Source organism: Gymnogyps californianus, chromosome 2 (genome assembly GCF_018139145.2).
Source record: "Gymnogyps californianus isolate 813 chromosome 2, ASM1813914v2, whole genome shotgun sequence".
Classification (NCBI taxonomy): domain Eukaryota; kingdom Metazoa; phylum Chordata; class Aves; order Accipitriformes; family Cathartidae; genus Gymnogyps; species Gymnogyps californianus.
In genome coordinates, this window is record NC_059472.1 from 9094067 (window position 1) to 9119948 (window position 25882).

General features: G+C 41.3%; 1 protein-coding gene across 1 annotated transcript in view; it reads left to right on the forward strand.

Annotated features, from left to right (window-relative positions):
* Positions 1-25882, forward strand: part of KCNQ3 (potassium voltage-gated channel subfamily Q member 3) — a 200260-nt gene that overhangs the window by 145867 nt on the left and 28511 nt on the right. The window contains exons 2-5 of the mRNA XM_050891800.1: positions 19508-19598; positions 21383-21509; positions 23273-23445; positions 25427-25582. Coding sequence (XP_050747757.1) covers positions 19508-19598; positions 21383-21509; positions 23273-23445; positions 25427-25582 — 547 coding nt within the window. The remainder of the gene's footprint in view (positions 1-19507; positions 19599-21382; positions 21510-23272; positions 23446-25426; positions 25583-25882) is intronic.

The following is a 25882-nucleotide window of genomic DNA, read 5'->3' on the forward strand; positions in this document are numbered from 1 at the left end:
CTCATATTTGTCAGGCTGTGGAAAGCAGCAGGACGTGCACCGTCCAGAGGTTTGGTAGGTCTTCATCAGCTGTAGGGTTTAAAATGGTTTGAACATGGACATGTAGAATAAATGCAATTGTCTCATTTTGGCACTAGGCTATATAGAAACCAGTGGCTCATTCTGAACATAGACATGTCTGCTGGCTGTACATCACTCTTCTATACTGTTCTTCCTTTCTTCCGTCATTATGTGCAAGAGGGTAGAGATCTTACTCAACTTAGGTGATACCTCTCACCATAAACATTTGCATTAAAGTTAATAGGATTACAGAGACACTGAGCATGCATAAAGATGCCTACCACTTTCTGGCTTTAACTAGTTTTCAGGTCCCCTTAGCAACTGGGTTTTGCATGTGCAACAAAGTGTTTTTAATGAGTGATAATCATCAGACATTAATGCCCATGCTGAAGAGTTAACATTAATGCCCTCTTCATGCTGCAGCTGTTATTCAGAGATCTGCTCACATTATATAATTAGATTGAACGATCCTCTTACATGTTTCTCTTTAACATTTCCTTGAGGGTGAATGGAGGATTTACTGAGGAAATCATTTGTTATTTATTTTTCCCTCAGACTGGTTTAGCTTTGAAAACAGCCACAGTTTCAAATCAGTGCTGATATTGATGGAAAACTTTGCTCTGTTAGTTTGCGGTGGTGCGCCATCCCACAAACCCCTGACGTGATCCCCACTTTTCTTGTTTATGCATCACTGCATTCTAAATTAAAATAAAGCCTTTTCCAGTCATGAGCAGCTTTTTTCAGCAGCCTGTGGCCTCATTCATTCTTAAATCATGATATAGACTTCCATTCTGTTGCCAGCCAATTTGATCCAGAGTTTGATTTAGCCAAAAATATCCACAAACCTCTCATTTTCCTAACACTTCTCTTCCTCCAGTTCAAGGTAAAACATTCTTCCTAGTCTTTAACTGTCAATTGTCTCCTAGAACAACAACTGCACTTTTTTTTTAAAGAAATAGTTAATGATGGCAGGGAGGAAAGGGAGGGATGCAATAGCCTACCAAGGGGCAATGAAGCATCTGAGGTTTTTAACCTTGATTTTGAAATGGCTTTGTAATTATGCCTTCTTAAGACAGTATGTTTGAAAGTCTGCTTATCACTGGCTGAGTGGGAGAAGGAATCTTGTCATTCATGATGGCTGATAACTCGTTTGCCAGATCAAAATTAAGAATAACCTTTCACCACCAGCTGTAGCACAGCCATCATCCTTTCTGCCTTCTCAGTGGGTACCAATGAGATTACAGTCAGTTTGCACATGACAAACCAAAAATAACCCCAGCAGTCTGTTAAAATTTAACTCCTCCAAAGGTTTACATCCTAACAAGCTCTGAAGCCTGGTGCAGTTCAGCAGATCAATGGGAGGTGAATCATATGCTTTATTTTTTTTTAAGTTTTCAAAAATCTCAATCAGAAAAGAACTGTGTTGTGAACAGGGAATGATGTATGGTGTTGTAATATGCAGCACAGATTGCACGGTAAAGTCTTTGCAGGATTAAAGCCCCAGGCCTTCAAAACTGCCACGGTAAAATTCAGAACCAATTCTTTCTCCTAATAAAACCTTAGCTAAATCCTGTCTGCTTCCAAGCCTTTCATTGCTCTAGCAGGTTTCTCTTATTCTGTACATATCTGTCTGTTGGAAAGCACATGAAACTACAGCATTAGCTAAAGGGCACCTCAATTTCCTATCTGTATTCCAAGCTATTACAATGTGAAGGTTTTCTTTACAGTTGTAAGATCTCTCTTAGATCTCTCTTTAAATTGCTCTTTAAGGCTTCTCTCATTCACCAGAGACATAGGTATTCAGAATTGGTGGAGTAAAAATTCTTGAGCTGACAGCAGATAGACTGGGGGGGAAAAAAAAGGAAAAAAGAGAAAACATCAAAGAAAAATAATCAGCAGCTTTGAACGTCTTGAGTTCAGTGCATAGTGACAGTATATTTGGGGCCATCTTCGCCAAAGAGGGAAATTACCAGATGTCAGAAGTGCGTAGGTCATTGAAGCATGGAGCTTTTTACATGGAAGTTTTTGGCTATGAGCTTTACTGTCTGACTGTCATCATTTCTCTGTGCCTACTGTCTTTCATCACAGACCTGTTTCCTCTCTTCCTCTCTTGGGCTCATGCTTTGAGCTCTGATCTTTCACTATTAAAGTCATTGAGAGTTTTGCCAGTAATTTTTGTAAGCATAAGATCAAGCTCTGATTTTCCTTTCATACTCTTTCTTAAGTTTCCCAAATGTTTCTTTCTAGGCTTCATTTCCCAAAGCACAGATGTTCTTTCTGTCTCTTTTTTTTTTTTTTTTGGCTAAAGAGTAGAAACACTTCAGAAAAGCAGTGAATAATTTGATTTGTCAGATTTCTTCAAGCATTTTGGGAAATCCTCTTTAGGATAAGGGTGATGATCAAGCTAGTTCAGATTTTCCAGCAAACCAATGTCTGTAGGATGTTTAGTTGCCAGAAAATAAATTCAGATACACATGTACATTCTCACTCCCATGTACAAACCTGCCTGTATTCATGTTAAAAATAATTAAATAATTTATGGTTGCTCACCTCTAAGCTCTGTGAACAATTCATGCGGTTAAAGCTGCTACATTAAACCTTGCCGACTCCATAATGCCAGTATACCAAGCAGATGTATTCTGGAGTACTACCCACTGGCATGCTATCTACTGACTAGCTGCATATAAAGAGAGAAGAACACTCATGTAACACTGTCTATAAATACAGCAACCAACATACACTCCGGAGATGTTGTAAGGGCTCCAAAGTTAAGTTTACTTTGAGGTTTTGAGCTTAAATCAGAACTAAAACTGCCGTAAAAGATGTTACAATGATTGAATATACTTTCTATATTTAACATCGTCACAGCCCTATTTAATTTCCTGTAATATTTTTAGTTCATATAAAAAGAAGTTCTCCCTATTCATCAAAAGATATTTTAAACCTGACGAGGGGAAAATGAAGCTACTGATGTCTGCTTCCTTTATTTAGTACTTTTCACTTGACACCCTGTGCTCTCACATCAGCTTCTAACCACTGTTCTGGGAACCAGGGAGAAGAGCTGGGTCAGTGAAAGTGTAGGAAGTGTAGGAAGATGGAGTAAGGAGACAGATGTGCATCTTTCTGGGTTCATTTCAATGGCCTGCCTGCTGCATGTGCTGGAGTTACGAGCCCGCCTGCACCTCTGTCCTGGAGGGGTCAGGCTCCTGACTATGAAGATGGGGTCCTCTGTTTCATTGGAAAAGTCTACAAGGACCAACAGCTTCAGTCACCTGCAGCCACAGAAAATTAAGTGTTTTCTTCAGATGATATCAGAGACAATCTACTTATGCACTGCATTCACCAGAACAATGACAAAGTCATGTCTACGATGAGCCTGAAGCATTTAAAAAAAAAAATGCCTGTACTAAAGACCAAGCATCTCAACTGTAACGTACATGAGGAAGAGTGAGACTGTAATCATTTCCTGCTATAGCAAAATAATTCCCAGATAAGCCTAAGAAATGGGCAATGCCTTATGTTCCAGGGAAAAGAAAAGAAAATATCCAGGCCTAAGCCAATACTCAATGCCAGAGTGATGTGAAGATATATCTCTTCCTGATGCTAAATCTGGTGCTTGGCTTAACTCAGACTGTGGAAGTAAGATACACAAAGTGTGTCATCCTGCACATCAAAGATTTTCTGGATTTTATGACACTTCTGTTCAAGCTGTCATTACTTTCCTTAAATGGTGGCCTTTGTGTATGTACTGCCTTTAAGAAACAAAAAATACGACTATGGAACAGATTTCAGTGGGATGTAGAAATACCTGAGCTAGCTTTAACCAGGCTACAATGATAATGGAAGCAGATTAACTGTGAAAGCATAGGACTTTGTGCTGTCAGATTAATTCATCACGTTGATTAATTGGTTCTTAGCATGGAAAATTAACCCATTCTACTTCAGCTACATTTACCTTAGTGCCCTAGATAGCTTCCTTAATTCTAACACTTTTGTACTAAAACATCCTACAATTAAGTTAGAGGTACTAACAAGTAACAGTAATAGTATGGCTTGCTATTTGACCAGATCTGGATCTCCAGCTTCAGGCTAAGGTTGTAAGGATGTGTGTACAGAAACTTTTTCTCAGGGACCACAGATAATCTTTTTTTTACTAACTTGGATTGAAAACCCATTGCAGAGCAAAAAAACTACAGTGATGTCAATATAAATTTGTGGTGCTTAGTGGAGACTGGGAAACAGATTCACATGGCCTGAACTCCCCCTAAACCCAGTATTTTCTATTGCCAAGGTGCCAAGATCCAGCCTATAGGGCTGAGGGCAGGGTAAAATTAAGGTTACCCAAATCTGTCCAGATTGATATTTCAAGTTTTCTCAATTGCCACTGGGCACCAAGGAATGAGAAACTCTCCTAAAGGCTTCAGTGCCTGTTCTTTAGCTGAAATACCCCTGAGAGCAGCAGCGCTAACCTGGAGCAGCAGCAGACAAACAGTTAACCCAGATAACTTTGCCATACCCTTTCATTTGATGCTGGTTCTCCTGAATGCTGGCAGCTGGAGTGCCACAAGCTTGAGTCTTGCCACCTCTCCTGATCACTGATGTGCTATCTATCCTGTCTTATGCAATGGTGCTGAAGTGGTCATTCAACTTCCTCAGCCAAGAAACTTCTGCATCAACCTGTTAGTTTTATCCTCACTGTAGAGGCCATGAGGCACTGAAGCTCACCAAATACCATGTAGGATTTGAGAGATTACCTGCTCTTTCTCCGTTTTGGAGTTTCCTCACCAAGCAAGCAAGCTAGTGCATCGCATGGAGGAGACTGAATGCCATCTTGTAGGTGAAGTGGACTAATGAGAGAGGAGGACCTGAGAGGGCAGGAAGAAGCATACAAACCATACTGATGCACGCTGACTCTAAAAAGTCATTATAATATAAGAACTGGTAACTCCCAAAAGGTTTTAGGCTATATAGTTATGAAATAAATGTGGTCTGGATTTTATATGCGCAAATTCTAGAAAATATATCTATACTTAATTTGTTCCTAGCTGGAAGTGGGGAATAAAGGAAACTCATGCATGCAAAAAATGTCTGACGTGATGTACTGTATCTTATCAATTAGCAACATTAGCTGAAGCAATTGTTAGTGTGAGTCTAATCTATCTAGCTTGCTGTACCGTAAAAGCAAGTGGAGAGGAACCAATAACCCCTGAATTCAATCTGGTTTTAGCTGTTGCTTCTTGTTTCTTCTTTTATCATCTATCTCACAAAGTTTGGGTCTGTGGGATACCAACTAACTGATAGGGATTGCTACTAAATCAGCCTATGAAGTCATTGCTGGATCTTATGCCTGCAATATAAACCCTGCTTTTGAGCCGATAATGGAAAGGTTAATGCTGTAATAAAGGATGAATAGACAGACATGTGCAATTTACTCCCTGCTCTGTAAACTAGGGAACTAATAAATCTGTGCTAGAAATAATAATAAAAAAAGAACAAAAAACCCTAACCAACTTTATGACAGCACCCTCCAGCATCAAGAATTTCCACATATTAAAAAATGACAGAAAAAATAAAACTGACGTGAGTTTAAGCACTGGAGCAAGGTAGAAAAATGCAACTGAATGTACAAGATGACTGCTGCATTATTAACTTCTGCTGTCCATGTCCAAGGGAAAAGCTGCTCCTGCTTTTGTGCACGGTGTGGCATGTCTTGTATAAGGAGAACGACTCAAAATTCCTGGCAAAAAATACTTAGGTTTGAAAAATTTCACATGCTCTTGTATCCTTCTGTCCTGTGAAGGAAAGAACGCAGTGATCCATGCTGGAGGAAGGAGCACAAGTTCCCTCAAGAGTCTAAAGCATGAAATATTTCTTAGCCTGCCTCATAACTCCAACAATGGTGTGCAGAACTTAATTACATACTTTCTGTTACAGGCATGTTGAATTATTTGTGTTAGATAAACAACATCCATAGCTGCATTACAGATGTTTAGTGTACACTTAAAGTGGGCACCTTGAGATACATCTAATAACCTTACAAGCAAGCTGAGTGTAAACATGCTTATTTTTAAAATGTCACAATGACTGAAATAGTGCTAGTAATTTAATGTGTAGTATTCACCATGAAGCCCTTTCAAATTTTGTTCTTGTGAGTAATTAACTTTATCATCAGACCTACCACAGCACCCTCAGAATTCAAATAACTTGAAAACTAATAGTTACCAGGTCTGATAATTTTACTGGGTGAGGTAGGATTGCAGTATTGATTTCTCCAATCTTTCTCTAACTATAACATTACCTTCATAGGAGGAACTGAGCTTTTGTTCTTTAGAAACTATTACTTTAATAGTTGTCTTGGCTGTGGAAAAACACTAGAACACATGCACCTTCAAGGGTAAAAATAGTAGGGGGTAGGTATTTCTAAGAACATCTCATTATTAATTTTGGCTTCATCTCATGTTTTTTCAATATTCAGTTTGGCAAATATTTGAGTGTCAAACATGTTATGTGTGGTTACAATGGTAAGACAGAGTAAGAAAATACAACTCTTTTTTTCTGTATTGTTAAAGGTTGTATTTAGACATTTGTGCTCTGGGGCCCAATGGAAAGCTTTCTTCCCTTTTACTTCTTTTTTATCATTCCCAACATTGTGAGAGAATGTTAGGTTTGATTCATGGCTTGTTATCTGACGTTGTGAGCGAGATTCATCTCACCTAGTCACCTGAGGCTCTTTTTCCAGTTGGAGAAGTAGGCACTTCTAATACATAGTTCATCTCCTCCTAAAGTAGGTACCTAAAATAGAGCAGATGAACCATGCTTTTAAGGTCCTCAGTTTTCCCCACTGCTTTAAAGTGAGCCAGGCACGCTGAGATGCAGACACTTGCACTGTCAATGTCTGCAATAAGTTGAGGTGAATCCCAGCCTGTATTTCACACGCATCTGGCCTAATTTTTATTGAATCAAAATGCAGGCAGAAATCTTAATTGGCAAAAGGGTAAGGCTGAGCTCCAGCACTCATTGAAGCCAAAGAAAATGTTCTCATTGATTTAAAGGCACTTTGAATTACTCCCTCAGAAAAAATGAAGAAGAGAGGGAAGTCAGAGGAGCAATCTTGTCCCGCACCTTAATTTCCTGTTTAAAAAAATATGGACTGCTTTGAGTATAGACCAGACTTCTGAACCTTTGTAAGGCTACTGCTTCTGGTAAGCAATGGAAAAATCAATGTACAATCGGTTGGGAGCATCTTGATCAAGACTACTCAGAAGTCATTGTAACATCACTGGAGCAGTTAGAGCCTATGACCTAAATAATTAATCAATGTTGAGAACAACTTCAAGCCACGTTACACCAAATACAAATGTACAGGCAATGTTGTAGATAGCAAGGCTAATATCCATAGATAATCAGAGCATTGAGATACTGGAGAGATCGTCTGATTCATTCAGTACGTCTTTCAGCTGGGAAAGAGTTACCACCTAGTGCTCACTTACTAATGTTTTTTGTATTCACATGGCAAGTGTGCAACCCCATCCCTGGAGATGTCCTGGTGGGATGTGGAGGGAGAAAAATCTGACGTTCCACACACTTTAGATGCCTGTGTCAACCATCACAGTTGTCTGGGAGGTCAATAAAAAAAGCCCAGACCTGACATTCATCCCTCTGCAGCAGTCTTAATTTTACAGGAAAAGAGAAAAGCTCTGTACGTCTGACGCAAACCTTCCCCATCATCCCAGGTTTTGGGACTGGAAGAGGCACTGGAAGCTGTGAGCACAGCATCAGCGTTGTTGCTTTCTGCTCCAGGCTTTTTGCTTTTGTTCACCTACATGAGATGAGATTCAACTCATGATTAAGAAATTCAATTCAGGCATCCAAATGTGTGCGTACGTACGGGTTAAGTAGCTACTATCCCACTAATCTACTCGGTACAGTCCGTGGAGCTTGAAGGGCAGTTCAGCCCACTGAATAGGCTTTATTGGCTGGCTGGCTGGTCAGATGTGTCATTCTATACCTGAAAATGGATTTAACTCTCCACTCTTACAGATTCATTGTTACACTGAGATTCCAGCCACTCTCTGCATTGATGCCACAACAGAAGAAGGTGGCAATAGGAATTCCTGTTCCCAAGGATGTCAAATAAGAATAGGAAAGTTATGTCGAGGCTGTGTCCCACTATGCCCAATACTCCTCTGTTATAGAGGATCTTCCTTCAGTAAAACCAGCTGCTCAGGAGAGAACCAAAGATTCATGTTCTTTGAGGACATAAACCTGTGACTCCCAACAGAGCTGCTTAGCACAGACTTAAGTAAGTGCTCTGCTAGATTGTATTCTGCATGTAGAACTTCTCATTACTGCAAATTGGGGTTTATTTTTCTAAATGTACTTACGTATGCTGAATTCTGTCCTGTTTCAAATTACTTACTCAACTAAATAGAACTCTTTCTTCAAAGAAAAACAAATAAAAATATTCCCTTCCATATTGCCATTTTTTTCCTGAAGATTTGATAGAATTGGCTTTGTTTGAAACTGTCAGGTTAAACGGTGATAATGTAATCTGAGATATTAACGAGTCAGTTGAGCAAAAGAGCCATCATACATTGTGTTGAGAAGCATTGTTACAGATGTTGGTGAAACGCTTCAGGAATAAAATTGGGCAGGTCTGGAAAAGGCTGATAACCTCCTCCAAAGACTTCAACTTCAGACTTCAAATGAAATATCACATGCTTACAGATGATCATTTTGAATTTTGAATGCTGATTAATTGCTTATGGTAATGCAAAGCAGCAGAAATACTTTAAAACAGCATTAAATTTACGGAGGTACAAATACCATGTGCTACTGTTATTGTTTAGTTGTGTAAATCAGAGTTCTGAGGATACAATGACCTCTAAAGAGCTTATCCAAAGTTCACCTTCAAGGAGGACGTGATTCATTTGCCATCCTAACACAACTCATAATTTACTAATGAATGTGTACTGGAGGTGAAAAAGGAGCACATATAACTTACCTGTACTATATGCTTCAGCTGTTCCTGTGTTGGCCTTAGCGGCTGCGTTAGCACCATGGGTCTGCAGCCCACTGAAAGTTGCATACCCTTCAATGCTCTTTCCTGTGGAGGTGCAGATCCTATAGAAATTCCACATGACACAGCCTCTGTAATCACTGAATCACTTTGAAGTTATTGACTCTCATTAGTTTAAAGACGAGACGTTGAAAAACCACTATTATAAAGGGATTTGCCTCTAAGCAATTGATCATCCCCCTCACATTTCTGTCCAGACCACGTATCTTGTCATATGTTATACCATCAAGGTAACAGCTGACATTTTAGGGTTAAAATCCACTTTTCGTCCTTCTTCTGACTTCCCAATAAATTGTTAAAAAAATCTTCCCAATGTTCATATAGAACTATGAGAGAAGAGAAGCCCTCAAATATATTTTGAAAGGCAGGTATTAAAGGGCATAAGACCTGCGGCAGCGGTTTGATTGATGTGCATTTGAGTTACAGGGAGTGCTTTCATTTCTGCACTGTGAGAAAGGGCATGGCAGTGAGAATTTCGCCAGCTGGGGAAGGTGTGGTTAGGAGACCATGCTGCTCAGGTTGACGTCCAAAAGGCATTTTCATCCACGTGACACTGTGTTCAGTGCCAGGACTCTGGTAATACTCTCAGTTGGTATAATGGACCCACCTCCTCCAAAAAGGCAAAGAACTGGGGCTTGAATCACATGCACTTAGTGCACTATGAGACACCGTGGGGCATCTTCAGTATCCATATAGGGCTGGCAAATATGTAACAGAACCTATGCGACATCTGCACCCCTGTGGAGAAGTAGCCTGAGAGTGAAGTTGCACCAGCATGTCCATCATTATCTGATAAAAGTCCATGCCTTGGGTGGGATTCTGACTGAGATAAGACCCCTACATTAATGTGTTTAAAAATGTCTGTTTCCATGTGATATCTGAGATAATCTAAAGCTTCTGAGACATCCCCAGTTCTTTTGTAGAAAGACATGTTCAAGAATATTCTGCATTCAGCAATCTGTGGCCTTCCCCTGGCCTCCACCTAATGCCATTTTATGGGGTACTGGCAGTGGGCCAGAGCTGTGAATCTTTGTTGCCTGACTGATCATCAATGCCAAACTACAGCCTGCTTATCTATGGATCACAAAGGAAAAATTAAGAGTCTGATGTAAGAAAGGGTTTATAGGAACAGCATCAAGTCAAACTGGACTAAAAATCTGGTTTAATTTGCAAGGAAGTTTGGTCTGTCTATTAACATAGTATTTTGTCTGTGTTAATTTGTGTATCCCAAGAAAAAGCATTCCTCCACACCACCACTGTTCATTTGATCCACAGCTGCTGTTAACGTGAGTTTAGCCCTTACATCTTTTAGCACAGATCCTTTCTCCTCCTCTTCTCTCCCTGTGAATAAAGCGAGAGCAGTTCATCTGCTTTGCATCCTGCACAGTAAGAAATCCTTTCCTAACTGATTGATGAGCTTGTTTTGCAGCACCACTGGATTTGTGAATGGCTACAGACCAGTTTGTTAAGGAAAACTGATGTGCAGTGTTGTCACATAGACTAAGATACAGTGATGACTCTGCACTCTTCACTTATATACAAATCAGAAAAAATTCAAAAAAATCCTCCTGGATTAAAAAAAACCCAAGAACTGGATAGTTCAAAGCAAGGTTCTGAGACCTTTGTCTGATTTTCTCCAGTGCAGGCAGTGATTAAACAGTATGTGGAGAACATCTCTCTTCCATTCTAGCTGTGATACTTCATACTTTTAGCTGGAAAAGTCCTGAGTCAAGTGCTCTGTGTCACAGCCAAAACTGTGACCACCTCAGGTGCGAAATGATAGAGCTCTCTGTGGAGTTAATGCCAGAAAATTCCGGAAGGGGCTCTTAAAGTGATAATATTTATCTCCTCTAATCCAGAGATCCCACTCAATCTGAGAGAGCTGAGCCATATATCTGGCTCCACAGGAGCTGCATTATCAGGACATCCTTCATTGCCCATAATGGAAAACCCACTGAACTGTTACGTGGACCTGGAGTGTACTGGCAGTGTTGTTGTGGGGTGCAGGTCGTGTGCAGCCATGCACCTCTTCCTTACACAGTTGCAAATCTTTAACCATGAAAAAAAGTCCATTGGGAATGGCACCATGCAACTTTTCTTCTGAATGTCCCACTCCATGTGAAAACTGAGATCATTGCATAAAGTGCTCATGTTCACACATAAAGGTGAGTGTGTGATGGAGTTTGAGATGGCACAAGCAAAGAAGATACAGTCCAAATTGGAAATTGTTTTTTCACTTGGCAATCCCACCTGTCTGAAAGTGCTAGATTAGGTTGGAAGTATTGGCGTTTTTTTAAAAAGTATGTTCTTTTGCAATGTAGGGTCAAAAATAGAAAAAAAAAAAAAACTATCAAAACTCCCAAATGGGTCAAAGTCTTGGGTAAAGATTCTCTTTTCAGTTCACTGTAACAATCTGGCCTGTCACTGAATTAATGTTATCACTTCCCTACCTAGAAATCCTGTATTAGAGACTAGAGAGGCTGTTTCTGGACAGTGCTGTCTTCCTGATATTAGAAATATACTTTCAGCTATATCACCTTTGGAGGACCTAATATATTTGATGTGAGTGCCTATGAGAAAGGGGAATTTGGTCAGGTGGAAGAAAGGGTAGGTAGGCTGTTTGTCTGGGTTTTTTTGCTTGTTTTGTTGTTTTTTTCTCTCCCCTACAGTATTTTGATCTTCACTGATTTCAAATGGGAAGGTAGCAAATATCACAACAGTGTGTTCAGTCAAGGCAAAAAGCATGACAGTGGGTTCAGAAGTTTCTCCTATTTGCATTCTTTGGAACTCCCTAAAAATTAATTCAGAGGACATGACTCATTCCTCTCCTCCTTTCTAAAGAAATAGGAAGGGTTTGTGGGGAGATCAGTGCATGTCTGTGTGAGAGATCCTAATTCTTGGGTATCTCTGAGATTTTGTCATGTTTGGAAGTGGACTCCTTGATCTTTTGTCTCTCTGGACACAACAGTGTTGGTGACGTTTAGAAAGGTACCTCCCTGGAAATTCCTACTCAGGATGTTTAAGCATTGACATGGATGATTAATACTCTTACCTTAGGGTCTTTATATACTCCAAATTCACTTCTTTACAGGGTTTGCTGAAGGCTGGGCACTTGACTGCTGAATTACAGGCAAATGTCCTACACTTCTATTTCATAAAATTTAGCAGAAACCAATGTATGAATCATAAAGTTTACCTTCAAATGGCTACACACAAATTTGTTAATGTCCTTTGGAGAATGTCCTGTTAGAAGCATTTCTGAAACTCATTTGATTTACGGTTATTGCAGCTGGGGCTGCTGGGTAATGTGGCTTGGCTCTGTGCTGTTCCTGCTTTGCTGTGCTGCGTGGCCCACCGGGTTTCATAGTCTATGTGTCTCAACTCAATTAGCAGCATGCTGCCAGCCAGAGAAAAGCCCATGGACAGGCATACTAGTCATGGCAGATAAAAGCCCCAAACTATAGTTCAGTCCAATGTCATTCACTTAATATAAAAATAGAATTTAAAGCCACTAACAGAGCAACTCAGAATATTTAGTTGCAACAGTCAGAAGCTTTTCCATCCTTATTCAAGCTGCAGGAGGATAGGAGACATCTAACTCCTTGGCAGCTAATGCTGTCATTGCCTCTCCTTTGCTTCTGCAATCTGTCCTCCAGCCACCTACGTGATAAGTTGTCTAGGCCTTTTCTTGTAACCTATCTATGCTAGGCCTTTCAGAGCATCTTTAAAACTTGTCTCAGAGACAAGATGGAAATGGGATCTTGGTGGATGACTCTTGTCTTCCAAGCTGAGAAAAATCAGGCAGGGAAATGTAGTGCTCTGGGCTATTGTGCACTCTCATGCCAGCAAACCTGGGAAATGTGTCAGGCCATTCTTCTGAAATGTCCCCTAGAGCAGAAAATCCAGGTTGATGGTGGTCATGCTGTCTGACATTGCTGACCCAAAATATTTTGTACCAGCATGCCAGACTCCCTAAGGAAGATGGCAATGGTGGTACACAGGACACTGAGGCAAAAAGTTTTTAGGAGTGGACCTGAAGAAAAAGCAAAAAGAGGAGGAGGCCTTAACCAGGCTGTTGACTTGTACGTGGAGGACAGGAGAGAGGAACCGTCTGATTTAAAAGCTGTTCTTTAGCACCTTAAGTACCCTGCTGTGAAGTACAGGTTTCCTCTCCCAGATCTTGCTTTTTAAAAGTTTTCCAAGCTTAGGGAAACAGCAGTGAAGCCCATTCAGATGCTCTCCTGCCAATGAGAACCCAAGGTCATCAAAAACCTGGCATGAGTAAACATTTAGGCTTTTCTGGCTCAGCTTCCTACTGTGAGAGGGACAATTTCTCTCACCTCTGTCCCCAGTGGACTAGTGTCATTCTGGGCTACCACTTTATCACCTGCCAGATCAGCTGGTATGCCAGTGAGACTAGGATCTTTTGGGGATCTTTCCTTACTTCCTAGGCTTTCCTCCAGCATCTTGTGGAGGATCTTGTTCTGTCTCTGCCATTGCAGCAGAGTAAGAGTGCAATTCAGCTTACTGAGCATGGCATTTCTACCCTGTTCTTGCTGTATGATGGCATTGGGCATCCTGTATGGAGCTGTGTGTGTATACTCAGTGGAATCTGTGGACGCAGAGAAAGAGGAACCTTTGAACAACCCTACCTGCAGCATTTGCTGCTTTTGCTCTCCTCCTCCAAGATCTCCACTGAGTTTCTCAGTGCCCTTCCCCACACCCCTCTGCACAGTGCACATTTGTAGCCTCACAAAGTTTTGGGATTTTTCCTGTCACCCTTATCTCAGTACTGACCTCTGTAAGAGTAGCTGGCCTATTGCTTGGAAGAGCAGAGATGTATGAATCTAAATATTAAACAGTGAATATTCCCAAGTCTGTGAAAATCAGGCATGCATTCCCTTCTCTCTGAAGAGCTATTCTCAAATATTTGGTAAAGTCATTTTTTTAGTGTTAAAAATCCCAACTCAAGCCTGTCATTAGCAACCATAAAACGATCAGTGCAAGATACTGCAGATGTTCTGTGAAAACTGAAGTTTGGATGCAGAGAAAAAGATGGTGGGTAGGAATACAGAGCAACTGAAAGAACTGTGAGAAAAGATGCATTTTTAATCCTAATGGATAAAAGCCAATAGTTGAAGAAAATAAGGTTGTTCCAATATGAAATTTGGGAAAGTGTGTGGGAATCATGGTTTTAGAACCATATTGCATTGAGAACCCTAAACCAAAAATTTAGCAAAACACTGCCAGATTTTCCTAACACAATCTTAGAGAATTCCATTAGCATTTACCAGGTGGCAGAACATAATGAAACTAGAGCACAAGTTTTAAGGGAAAACAAGAAAGGACCAAATGAAGCAAAGCAGAAAAATCTAAGATTCATAAGAACATTTGGAGACAGAGGAAATTCCAATGGCTTGCAAGAAATGGTATTGAAGATGTGAGAGCAAACAGAAGTCTATGCACTGTCGCACTGGAAGGGATTTCTTACTAGTAACTGTTCCAGAGGCTTTCCTGCCCAGAGCCTGGATTATTATTTTGTAAGCAGGATCCTCGACCACATATAGATGTGATACCTAAATTTACAGGAAGGGATTTCAGAGAAACCTGGTCATGTAAGAAGTGGGCTGGTATGGCTGGTAGGCTAATTCTTTCAGTAGTAAAAATATATAAACATTATTAAAAGATGGTGTTTGTAATGATATCCAAACCAGGGCTGAACATAAGGGGTGGCATTCAGCTAATTTACACAGTAAACATCTCCATAAGAGCTACTCACTAGAGTCTTTCCTTACAGTTATAGAGAAGAAATTGTCTCTGTAGGTGCTTCTGACCAGCTTGAGCCATCTACTTTAAAACGACATGAGTTGTACGCTAGAAGCACGCGTTCCTCTCTATCAACTATAAGCCTAAGTGAGACTTAACATTTTGTCACACAGCACAAAAATTTGCCAGAATGATACCAGATGCGAATATTGTTTGGCCTGCCTATCATGTATCTAGTCCTCATAACAGCTTCAAAAGGACTGCGATGGTTTGGAATAGATTATAGGCAAATTACTATGAGATCTGCTCCTAAAATTTTGAAGAAAGAGATGGTGAACAGGATACATGATGAGCACCTATATATGGAAAAAATATAAAAGTTATTAGCTAGATCTGCATTATATTGGCTTCAAATGAAAGCAGATACAGAAGAAAAACTCAAAGAATGTGAAATATTAAAAGAAATCAAAATTTTTCAAACAAAACAGTCTGTGATGTTCATCCAAGAAACATTAAATTCATGGTCTAGCATAGTCATAAATTACTCCTTTCCTGGAAAAAATGTGTGTAGTTTTTAGAATACTGTATTTAATACGCCAAAATAATATGAGTAGAAAATACAAGTGTTAAACATGTGATTTCCAACAACACGAGCATGTATTTACTAGATAGCATATTAGCTGTGACAATAACAAAAGAGCACTGCCATTTGGTGGTCTGGAACTTATACATACAACAAACTAATCAGGATTTTAAGCGTAATACTGCAAATAGGTACGATGTAATGGGCTGCGAAAAATGATGTAAAATGATAGCAAGGATGATTCAAAAAACTGAAGAACCAAATTCAGATCCTCATTTGGCATATCTGATTTACAGATTTACTTCAAGAGAAGTCTGGCCTGCCACCTGCTGAAACACTGTTCAATAGGAAGCTTAGGCTTAATAGGACTCAATTTTCATTACTAAACCTTGACTTTCACCCTATTTCTTTCTTCTAACCCTTGGTGCTCTATGTCCCATGGATAGTATCATTACAACTGTGAGTAAATTTCAGACTTTCTCCCTTTCTGTCCCTTGATTCCCCAGGTCAGTGTGTCAGTCTCCCCTCTACTCATCCTCTGGGATTTCAACAGTTTCTTTCCCTGTGATTTGCCTGTTATGATTTTACAGCCAGGCTCAACCACTGGACCTATACTGCTGCCTCTAAAAGACGAAATTAGACAACGTAGACTCAGCTATTGTCCTATTGCCATAGGACAATATAGACTCAGCAACTGTCAAGCAAGTTAGAGTCTTTATGTTTGCAAGACCGCAATATGGGCATAAGTGGTACATATGCCTACCATACGGGCATAAGCAGCAAGGCGAAGATGTACCTTGTTATCATTTTTGCTGAGCAAGGGGGATCGATGAAAAAACCATGACACCTGTGTAGCGTCTTCCATAGAAAGAGGACACAAGAAGATTTGCAGGCTTCGTAAACACCAAGATCCAAACCAGAAAAGGCTGAAGGGAAATTGGTGCGTTGCATAGCATCAATGGAGATTAAAATTCATGAAGTGCTCTGAACTGCGGTCGTCATTTCGGATGCTAAGGGAAGATTGCTGAGATGTGATTTGATTAACTTGCTGTGGGTGTTTATCCTTCAGAAACGGTGCGGTAGGAGGATAGCTGACCCTTCCAAGATGGATTGCAGTTATGTGTCCCAACACAGGCTTTTCATCCCTGCACACCCCAGAGTAGTGCAGGAAGGAGCAGGAGCCTGGCTCCGTGAGCTCTGTGGTTTTTGGGACTGCGGTTCCAGCTTAGCAGTTGCACCTCTGAGGCACTCTTCTGGGCTGCATTCATGCACATCCTGCAACTGGGGGTTCAGACCACATTCCCTGCTCGGATTTGCCCTCAAAATTATTCATGGTAACTTCTGATCTCCAGTCTCACCCTCTCATTCTATTTTTACTTTTTTTTTGTCCTTCATGATCTGTTGTTTTCATGGGTTGGCTCTCACTTGGAGCAGTGGGGCTTGCAGCATGGGCTGTGCCGCACAGAGCGATCGAGCGAGCAGCACCCCTTGTCCGTTAATGCCAATATTTGGGGGTTTTAGTGACCAAGGAAAAGCTTGGTCACTGCTCACTGCTGTGAGACTCCTTTTCTTGCATATCAAATACATGGGTGCGATCACCTGAACGTCACCTGCATTGAGTTTGTTTCATGGGGAAGGAAAACGGGAGCGAGAGTCGTATCCCCTTGCTCTATGGAGCACCGATACCCTCTAGTGGTAAAACCGCAGGCATTTTTAGGCAAAAGGTGACGATTTCACCACCAACTTATCTTCTGTCTTCCTCTTGGACAAAAATCTGCACATCATCTTTAATTGGCAGTGCTGTTCTGTTGAACGATATCGTAAATTCACACCTTTAGTTTAAGTAGCTGATGATGTAATTTCCTTGGACTCTTTTCAGTGTGTTTCGCCTTTCTTAAAATCATTTAAACAATAATTTTGAACTGATGGGTGACCGAATTTTCACATGGTATAAAGAAATGGCTGTAATCGAAAGCTTCAAGTAGCAGCAGCTCAAGGCTTTAAATGGAGAATTAGTGATGGTACCACGGTAATGGCTGTAATGTGGCAGATCATGGATGGTTTATAGCTAATCAAAGGAATCATGTTGTCTTGATTGAGTTCTCACCAGTTTGCTCATGGAGGCGCAGGACAGCTGGATCGTGGGTCTTGGGAAGCCAGTGAGCCGCTGGCTTCATAGTTGCAAGGTAGGGACAACAAGATATGGTGTGACAAAGCAAGCTTGAGGGCATGGCAGGAACATCACAGAATTGCTAAGTTAACTGCCAAATATCTTGAGCAGCGGGACTGTGGTTATAGGTAGATGGCTAAAGACACATTCTGGACCCAAAGGCTGTTTCCTACCAACCACATAACCCATGCTCTAGAGCTTGGCTGGTGAGTGGGAAAAGGTGAAACTTGTCAAAGAAATCCAGAATTATTTAGCATGAACAAACACATTTATTTCTGTTCTAACCTTGCTCAAAATGGCTGACCTGAACTTTTCCTGGCATAAGAAACTTCAGTCTGAACACCTAGTGTTAGGAAAGCCACAGCAAAGTAATCCTTCAGGGTTTGCTGTGAAGTGTTTCACTGTTGCCTGTTTCTTGCATGGAGAGTGCTGGTTGATGCTGTTTAGAGGAAATTCCCCCCCCCCCCCAAAGGCACCAGGAGCTATCTGGAGCTCACCTCTTTCCTTGTACTCCAGCTGCAAAAATGTTGCAGATTCTCAGGACATGCTCCCTTAGCCCTAGCTTTCCTCATACATGAAGGAAACAAAAACCCAAGACAGGTTAGAGGACACGTGTCTCTGAGCTGAGCTGAGTCCTTGCTTGCTGCCTCCACACTGCAGGCTGTGGACTCCGCTCATTTCACCCAGTGAAAAAAGTGTATTTTTATTCAGCAAGAAATGAAATCACACTTTAGGTATCAGATTAAAATTCAAAACAGATAGTACACACTAAACACAGTTTGATTTTTAACAAGCTTTTTTCCCTGGATGATTTCAGTACCTAACGCCTATAATTTCTTTGATGTACCCTAGCTATGAAAGCAAAGGATCCAGAGCTTTTATGGAGACGTCCTTCCAATTTATTCAGTAAGCTCTGAAATATTTCCATGGCCACCTGCCCCTCTGTTGCTGTGGATCAAGTTTTGGGAGCACATTAAAATGCCCATGATCTGGGTACATGAAGTACGAGAATATGAGCTTCCTCGACTCTGCTTCACAGTAATCACTTATGAGACTCCCTTGATTTTTCTTACCTCTTTATATATAAAGGATTTTGAATAGCTTGAACCTGGGAATAGTTTTACAAAGCAGATCAACGTGACTTTAGATTGGACTGAGTTGGATTTACCAGCAGTGGGAGTTAAATTTTCTGTCAAATCTCTGTGTTCTGGAGCCTCACAGACAGACAGTAGCACAGGGGCAGTGATTTATCATGCACTGCGTTTATTGGAGAGCAGAACTTTACCCTCTCTATTGTTTCTCTTTCAAACATTTTTATCTTTTCATCTGCATAGAAATGAGCACAAAAAGGGAAAGAAACAACAAATGCAGTGCAGTTTTCAAGGGAGGGTTTGTCCTGGTGCTGCATTGTATTGAAGCGTTTACTGTTTCTCAGGTCTCAGGATGTGCCAAGTAGATTTATTCCACTGTAACTGCAGTGCCATTTTGTGAAACGCACAGTACATCAGCTTGGAATAGACCTCCTGAGCATTACAGTCCTCTGCCATACCATACAATCCCTTCCCAAAATGCAGTATCATTCCTTTCCTTACTGAAGAATGCAAACGAGTTAATGAATGCATATCTGTCCCAGGACCATTCTGATTTAGGATCTTGCCATGGTTTCTTGACTGCCAGGCCTGCCCTGTCCAAGTTGAGAACCCTTTATCATGAGAGCCCACCTCACTGCTCACCGATGGGAAGTAGCCATCCCCTGAAGGTCTCCACCCAGGTTTTTATAGGCAACATCTCCAATGCAAATACAGAGAGGGGTAACGATGCTGTGGTTTTTCCTTTTATTTCATTCCAGGTTTCTGATTGTCTTGGGGTGTTTGATCTTAGCTGTCCTGACAACTTTCAAGGAGTATGAAACTGTTTCGGGAGACTGGCTCCTCTTGCTGGTAAGTAGACTGGCTGCTGCATCACCCTGGTAATGTCCTTGAATTGAAATCAGCCCCATCAGCAGTGATGGAAACGTACTACCAGCTCTGCATGCAGTAAGATTTCTTCTGTTGGTCCTGGAGCAGTGACCATACACTTACGTATTGGAGAGTTCTCAATCTATTGTCAACACCAAGTAAAAGGGAAGTAAGGAGAGAGGAAAAATACTAGCCTGAGACTTTTAAATAATGGCTTTTCAACATTTGCCTGACAGTTCTCCCATTGAAGTATCAATAAATTTCCGATTGACTATGCCAGACCTGAGCACATTTGAAAACTCATTTTTTTGTGACCTTTCAACAATTTTGATTCAGCCTACAGTATTCCACCAATCCCAGCATTTCTTTCAAGGGAGGTCATCAGAATTGGACTCATGCTTGTGCCCAACAGCAGCATAACCAAAATTGTTGCAAGCAGCGCCTCTGATGATGATCCATGAAAGAAAATTTATTTGAAACAAATATATTCCTTTCTCTGTGTTTCCAGCATGCTTGTTTTATAAATGCTGGAGTTCATGTTCAAGACTCTATTTCTGTAGGCCTGCCATTTGGCAGAAGAAGAAAAAAATAGGAAAAAAACCCTCACTAAGTATAAACATGATGTATTCATCATTTTATGAAAATGACCCTAACAAAGAACTTCCTCTGCTCTCATAGCTGTCATGAAATAGAGAACGCAACCTCTCACTTAACCTGGCCTGTAGAAAAGCATCCCTAGGGAAACTGCACAGCAAAAGTAGTTCCGGGATCTCAATTTCCATTTCCCCTTGTACCCCCAGAGACATGTAGATGCGAGCAAGAACTAAATGCCAAAAGGAATGAAAGGTGAATTCCCCTTGCATGTTCCTTCTCAAAAAGCGCCTGTATGAAAACACCCTCATCCCCTAGGGAATGTGAAACTCGCTTTTGGTTCCTGTTACCCTGCTTAGACCCATCTTTTCACATTTGAAAAAGCCTGAGGTTATTTTTCCTTCTCCTGTGCTTGCTTTTATGTGGCTCTCAGTGGTTTTCAGAAGTGCCTAGCAGCTGTGGGTATGAGCATCAGGAAAAATCTCCCTTTCCTCCTTGCCAGCTATTCACATAGAGGAAAAGTAACTGCATGCCCCATGCTGCCCTTGGCCCATCTCTGCTGAGCACCTCAGAGAAGCTCTCTCCTCCCCATTCCCTCCCCGTGCTTAGAACAGTTCTTGAGCAAGGTGGAAAATCCCATTATTCCGTGCACCAGAAATTTAAGGGAATAATAAATGCCTTAAATTTGTCTTATATATGCCTTTATCATTGCCTTAAATTTATGACCATATGAATATACTGTATCCTGTCCCTGTCTTTATAGATATGGCTGCATGAACGAGCTGCTGGTGGGTAACCCTGGGTGTGGGTATACAGTGCACTGGGGACTTTGCAGTCACCACTCACATATGTCTTCTCATTTTGTGTGAAACAGGAGGTCTTTTTGTGAAGTAATTGCCCTTCCATTAAGGCAGGGTAAGCACTTCACATTTACCCAACAGCAGGGGCACGTCCTTTCTGCAGAGTACTTAGCAGGCTGTAAAGCTATGTCCCACTTTGCCTTGCCTCCTTCACCAACCTATATTCTTGTCCCCACTTTTTTCCTCTCTCTCTCTCTCTCACACACATACCCGAACACTTGCACCTCATCTGTTTCCTTCAGCTATATTCTTGTGTCCAGAATTACTGCAAAACTTGTTATGAGTCTAACAATGTACTTTGTGTCTTTGATACAGGAAACTTTTGCCATTTTCATCTTTGGAGCAGAGTTTGCCTTAAGAATCTGGGCTGCTGGGTGTTGCTGTCGCTACAAAGGATGGAGGGGGAGACTCAAATTTGCCAGGAAGCCTTTGTGCATGCTGGGTAGGCACATGCTCTCTACTACTGTTTTCCCCGTTATGTCCTTTTCCTTCTAAGCCAGTTTGGGGGGATGTCCAAGAACCAGTGAATGGCAGTGCAAAGAGCACTGAAATCAGATCTGCCCTTTGTGTTAGGAGCCGTGTCCTGCTTGGAGCAGTTTTTTGAAGTACCCGGAAATAACGATTAATTTGAGAGACACTTGGGTAGCTGGTCAGTGAGAAAAAAATGGATCTGCTACCCTTCAAACATATTTTCCTTCCCCTGAGTCCCACTGTATTTTTCTTAAACTCATCCCCAAATATACCCTGTCTGCCTTCAGTTGCAAACCACTTCAGATCCCAACCCTATACCATCTTCCCCAGCCCTCTTCCATATTCAATGTTGTGTCTTCGTAATGTTGGTCTGCATTTGCAAACAAGTATCTTTGTGATTTCACCCATGTTATCTTTCAGGCTTGGAAGGCACTGCCTATAACTATCCATACAACTACTCATTATTCATGTTTGAATCCCCTCCTACAACTCCCCGTTATGTCCACAAACCAAGCAGTCAACGTTTAGGACCTCACTCTGCCCTGAGCACCTGTCATGCACATCCACATTTGTTCACTGTTTCCAGGACTCCCTCATTTGTTTTGATGCTCTTCAGGCCAAGCATTAGCTTTTTGTTCTTTATTTGTACAGCACATAGCACTCTGGGGAGCCGTGGTGCTGCAGTTATATGAATACATGTCAGTCTCTTCCCTCTCCCTCCTTTTGTTCATCTTGTGGGTCTAAATGGTAGACAAAATTGGAACAAATTTTCTTTGTGCATCTGTGCTAACTTCAATTTAGTAGTGCTCCTTTGGGTGCTACTGTTGTATAAATACTTCTTATACTTCTAATAGCATTGTGAAGGCAGTAGAGCACGGTGTGAGCAAGTGGGATTGATACTGTCTCATGCCTTCTCGGTAAAAGTGTCATCTCACTTCTGAGAATGAATCTGAGAATTGATATCTGGGTAAAGAACAGAAAAGATCCCACTGGATTTATTAATATCATCTCTTGGTTGTCACTGGCACAAGTTTGTTTTGAGAATGATTGAAAGTGAATAAATCTGAAATCCATCCAGTGCCATTCTTTTTGGCTGGAAATAGAATATGAAGACAATTTAAAGACTGAGTGCGCGGAGAATGTTTGAAGCCTTTTGGTACCACTTTTTTCTTGTATATGTATAGGATCAAAAAGCAGGGGGGAAACAAGGAAAAGAAAGAAGAAATAAAACAAGAAGAAGTGATGTGATTTGCATTTCAAACCTCTTCAGTTGAACAGCAAATTGGCCCTGTGAGCGCTTACAAAAAACAGTAGTACTGGTTTTGAGATTTTAAGGGGAAAACTCAGCTAAAAGAACAAAATACTAGATGCACCACCAAAAACTGAATTTCTTATCTGCTGACCTGTTCACTATGGTGTTCCTGTGGGACAGATGAATTTAAGGCTGTTTTTCTGTCAGCATTAGGACACTGTTTCTGTGCATCCCTAAGCTAGCTCAGACAGTGTCTCAAGTCCTGTGCATCGATCTGTAAATACATTACGAGGCTTTCTGGTGGGTTCTGTGCATGATGCCGACTGTGTGGCAGGTGCAGATATCTGTTTAATTGGCAAGAAAAGGCATTTTCAGGCAGCTTTAAAATTTGCCTAGGGAAATTTGCAGCACAGCCCGATGGGACTAAGAAGCAGGTGATGGGGCCACTTTTGTTGGTAGGCTTTGTTCTTTTCACCTTGCAGATATCTTTGTGCTGATTGCTTCAGTGCCAGTGGTTGCTGTTGGGAACCAGGGCAATGTTCTGGCCACGTCTCTCAGAAGCCTCCGCTTCCTTCAGATCCTACGGATGCTCCGAATGGACAGGCGGGGCGGTACATGGAAGCTTTTGGGATCAGCCATTTGTGCACATAGCAAAGTAAGTGAGGAGCTTGCAGGGCTCAGCTGGGGTTTAAGGGAGAGACATTGAAGGGAAAGAGAGGGGAAGCACAGGTACAGCAGTGCCTTGGGATTATGTCCAACAGTTCAAGCAATACTTTTGTCCTTTCAGCTTCATTCCCTCTTCCATTCTCTGAACCATTTCTGCCCCTTGTTTTACCCTTCTCTACTCAATAGTGGTGCTGGGAAGTGACAAGAGAGAGTGTTCATTCCCACATTCACTACAACAGGAATTTTGCCTTTACACTGAATGAGAGCAGGGACATCCCTTTAACGGTGAAGTATGTTGAAATCTTTGACAGAAACGCCTCTGTAGTTGCAACATGTTTGTAGTGGCTTCTCAGACTTGTCTGATCAACAGATGGAGCAGGACTCTGGAGGGATGAAAAGAGGCTGGTTAGCAGAAATGTGGTTTCAGAGGGAGCTACTGGTATAATTTCTCTTTGCAAGCATGGGTCAGACAATACAAAGATGCACACAGTGTGAACCCAGACAGACAAAATTTCTAAAATTGTCTTCGCTCGGTCTAACTTGATGCTATAGTCAGACACATCCTGTCTCGCACCAGACAGATACGTTATGTTCTTTCTTTTTCACCAAACATTATTACAGGTTAAAAACTATCTGCATAAAAATCCTCTAGATGAGATTTCTCATCTGCACAGGGTGTAGAAAAATTGCATATAATCTGTGCTACATACTGCTTTTTCTTATCCATGAATGACATTCCTGACATTTTAGGGGTTTCTGAAAATTAAAATGCCAGCTGGCACAGCATAATTAGACTTTGCTTCTTTGTAGTGGCTGATAGGGATACTCACCCTGCTTCATTTCATACCAACTTCTGTTTCTCTCCCATATAAACTTGCTACAAGGCAGGTGGCACATAAACACTTATGTCAAAAATGTTTCTCAGGAAACTGAGATCATGGAAGAAGTCTATGTGCCAAATACATTGTTTAGAAATTGTTTAAGATTTCATTGTGTGGGATTTCATTCAAATGTTCCTTGTTTGATTCCCCACCACCCCTCTTTGGACCTCAGCTGGCTGAGGGAGATAAGAAGGGGTTGTGAGAACTTTGCTTTACTGGAGACATTAAAGAAACAGTTTTGATAACAAGGTTAGCCAACAAATTTCCTTCTGTGGTTGCACACCAGAAATTAGCCAAGAAAGTTGACTTATCTCAAGACTCAATTATGAAATTCTCAGCTACAGCTTTTGGATTTTTTTTTTTTTTCAAATGCAGTTCTCAGAAAACAAAAGGAAGTGGAATATTGATTTTTTACCCACTTTTGAAGGCCTTCACCAAAAATGTTTCTGCTTTGTTTCAGACATTGCTGGGATTTTAACTTGGGTTGCTGCATCTCCCACCTCAGCGGGATTAGCCACACACTCCACTTTAGTCACTCTCTTTAAAACAAGGAAGCTCAGGTTTTGTTTTCACACAGATTATTTTCAAGGTCTGTTCTTATTGCATCAGTTCATGGTGAAAACATCATACATGGTGGAACCTGCTTTGATATGCCTAAAGAGAAGGAACTGCATCCTGCAGCCTTGGCCCTCTGGAGGTAGGGAGAGGGCAGAGCTGTTCATTTGCTTGCCACGACTGACCAAGCCTAGGGGCAGCAGGAATGAGAATAGTCAAGATGGGGGACAGAGCCCTGCAGCACCCTGTGTCATGGGTGCAACTAAGCCCCTAACCCAGCTTTATGCAGAACTACAACTGCAGATTGCTCCAAGCTGTTCCCAGGGAAGATGCCATGTAAGGGCTAATTCTTGTAAATCTCTGCATTAATTCCCAGTAAGTACTGAGCTGGGCTGGTCATGGACTGTGGCCAAGCCAGCAGTGACAGCTCTGCTGTTATCCTCCCTGCTTCTCTCTTTTCCTGATGTTTACTCTGCCACTGTGGGTACTGAGACTGTTTTCAGCCCCTCCATTGTCCATCCGTTTCTTTTGCAGGAACTCATCACTGCTTGGTACATTGGGTTCCTGACGCTCATCCTATCCTCGTTTCTTGTTTATCTGGTTGAAAAAGATGTTCCTGAAAAGGATGCTAATGGGGTGGAGATGAAGGAAGAGTTTGAAACCTATGCAGATGCACTGTGGTGGGGGCTGGTAAGTGACTCCAAAAATACCTTATCCCCTTCTTAAAAACTTCGCATCCAAGAAGAGAAAGTATTGATGTTAGGGATTACAGTATAAGTGCTGCTAAATTTGGGTGAGAGGCATGTTACTGGTATAACACTACCAAAGTAGGGATGCCCTTACAACCAATTAACAGAACTTATATCCCTGTTGATTTTCAGTTAGACAAAGGCCCTTAGGTGCTTAAACCTCCTTCAGAAATCAGTCTGTGCTCCCGGCTTCTGGGAAACTCCTCTTTTAGAGGAGTGTCTCTTCAGGTATAACTGCACT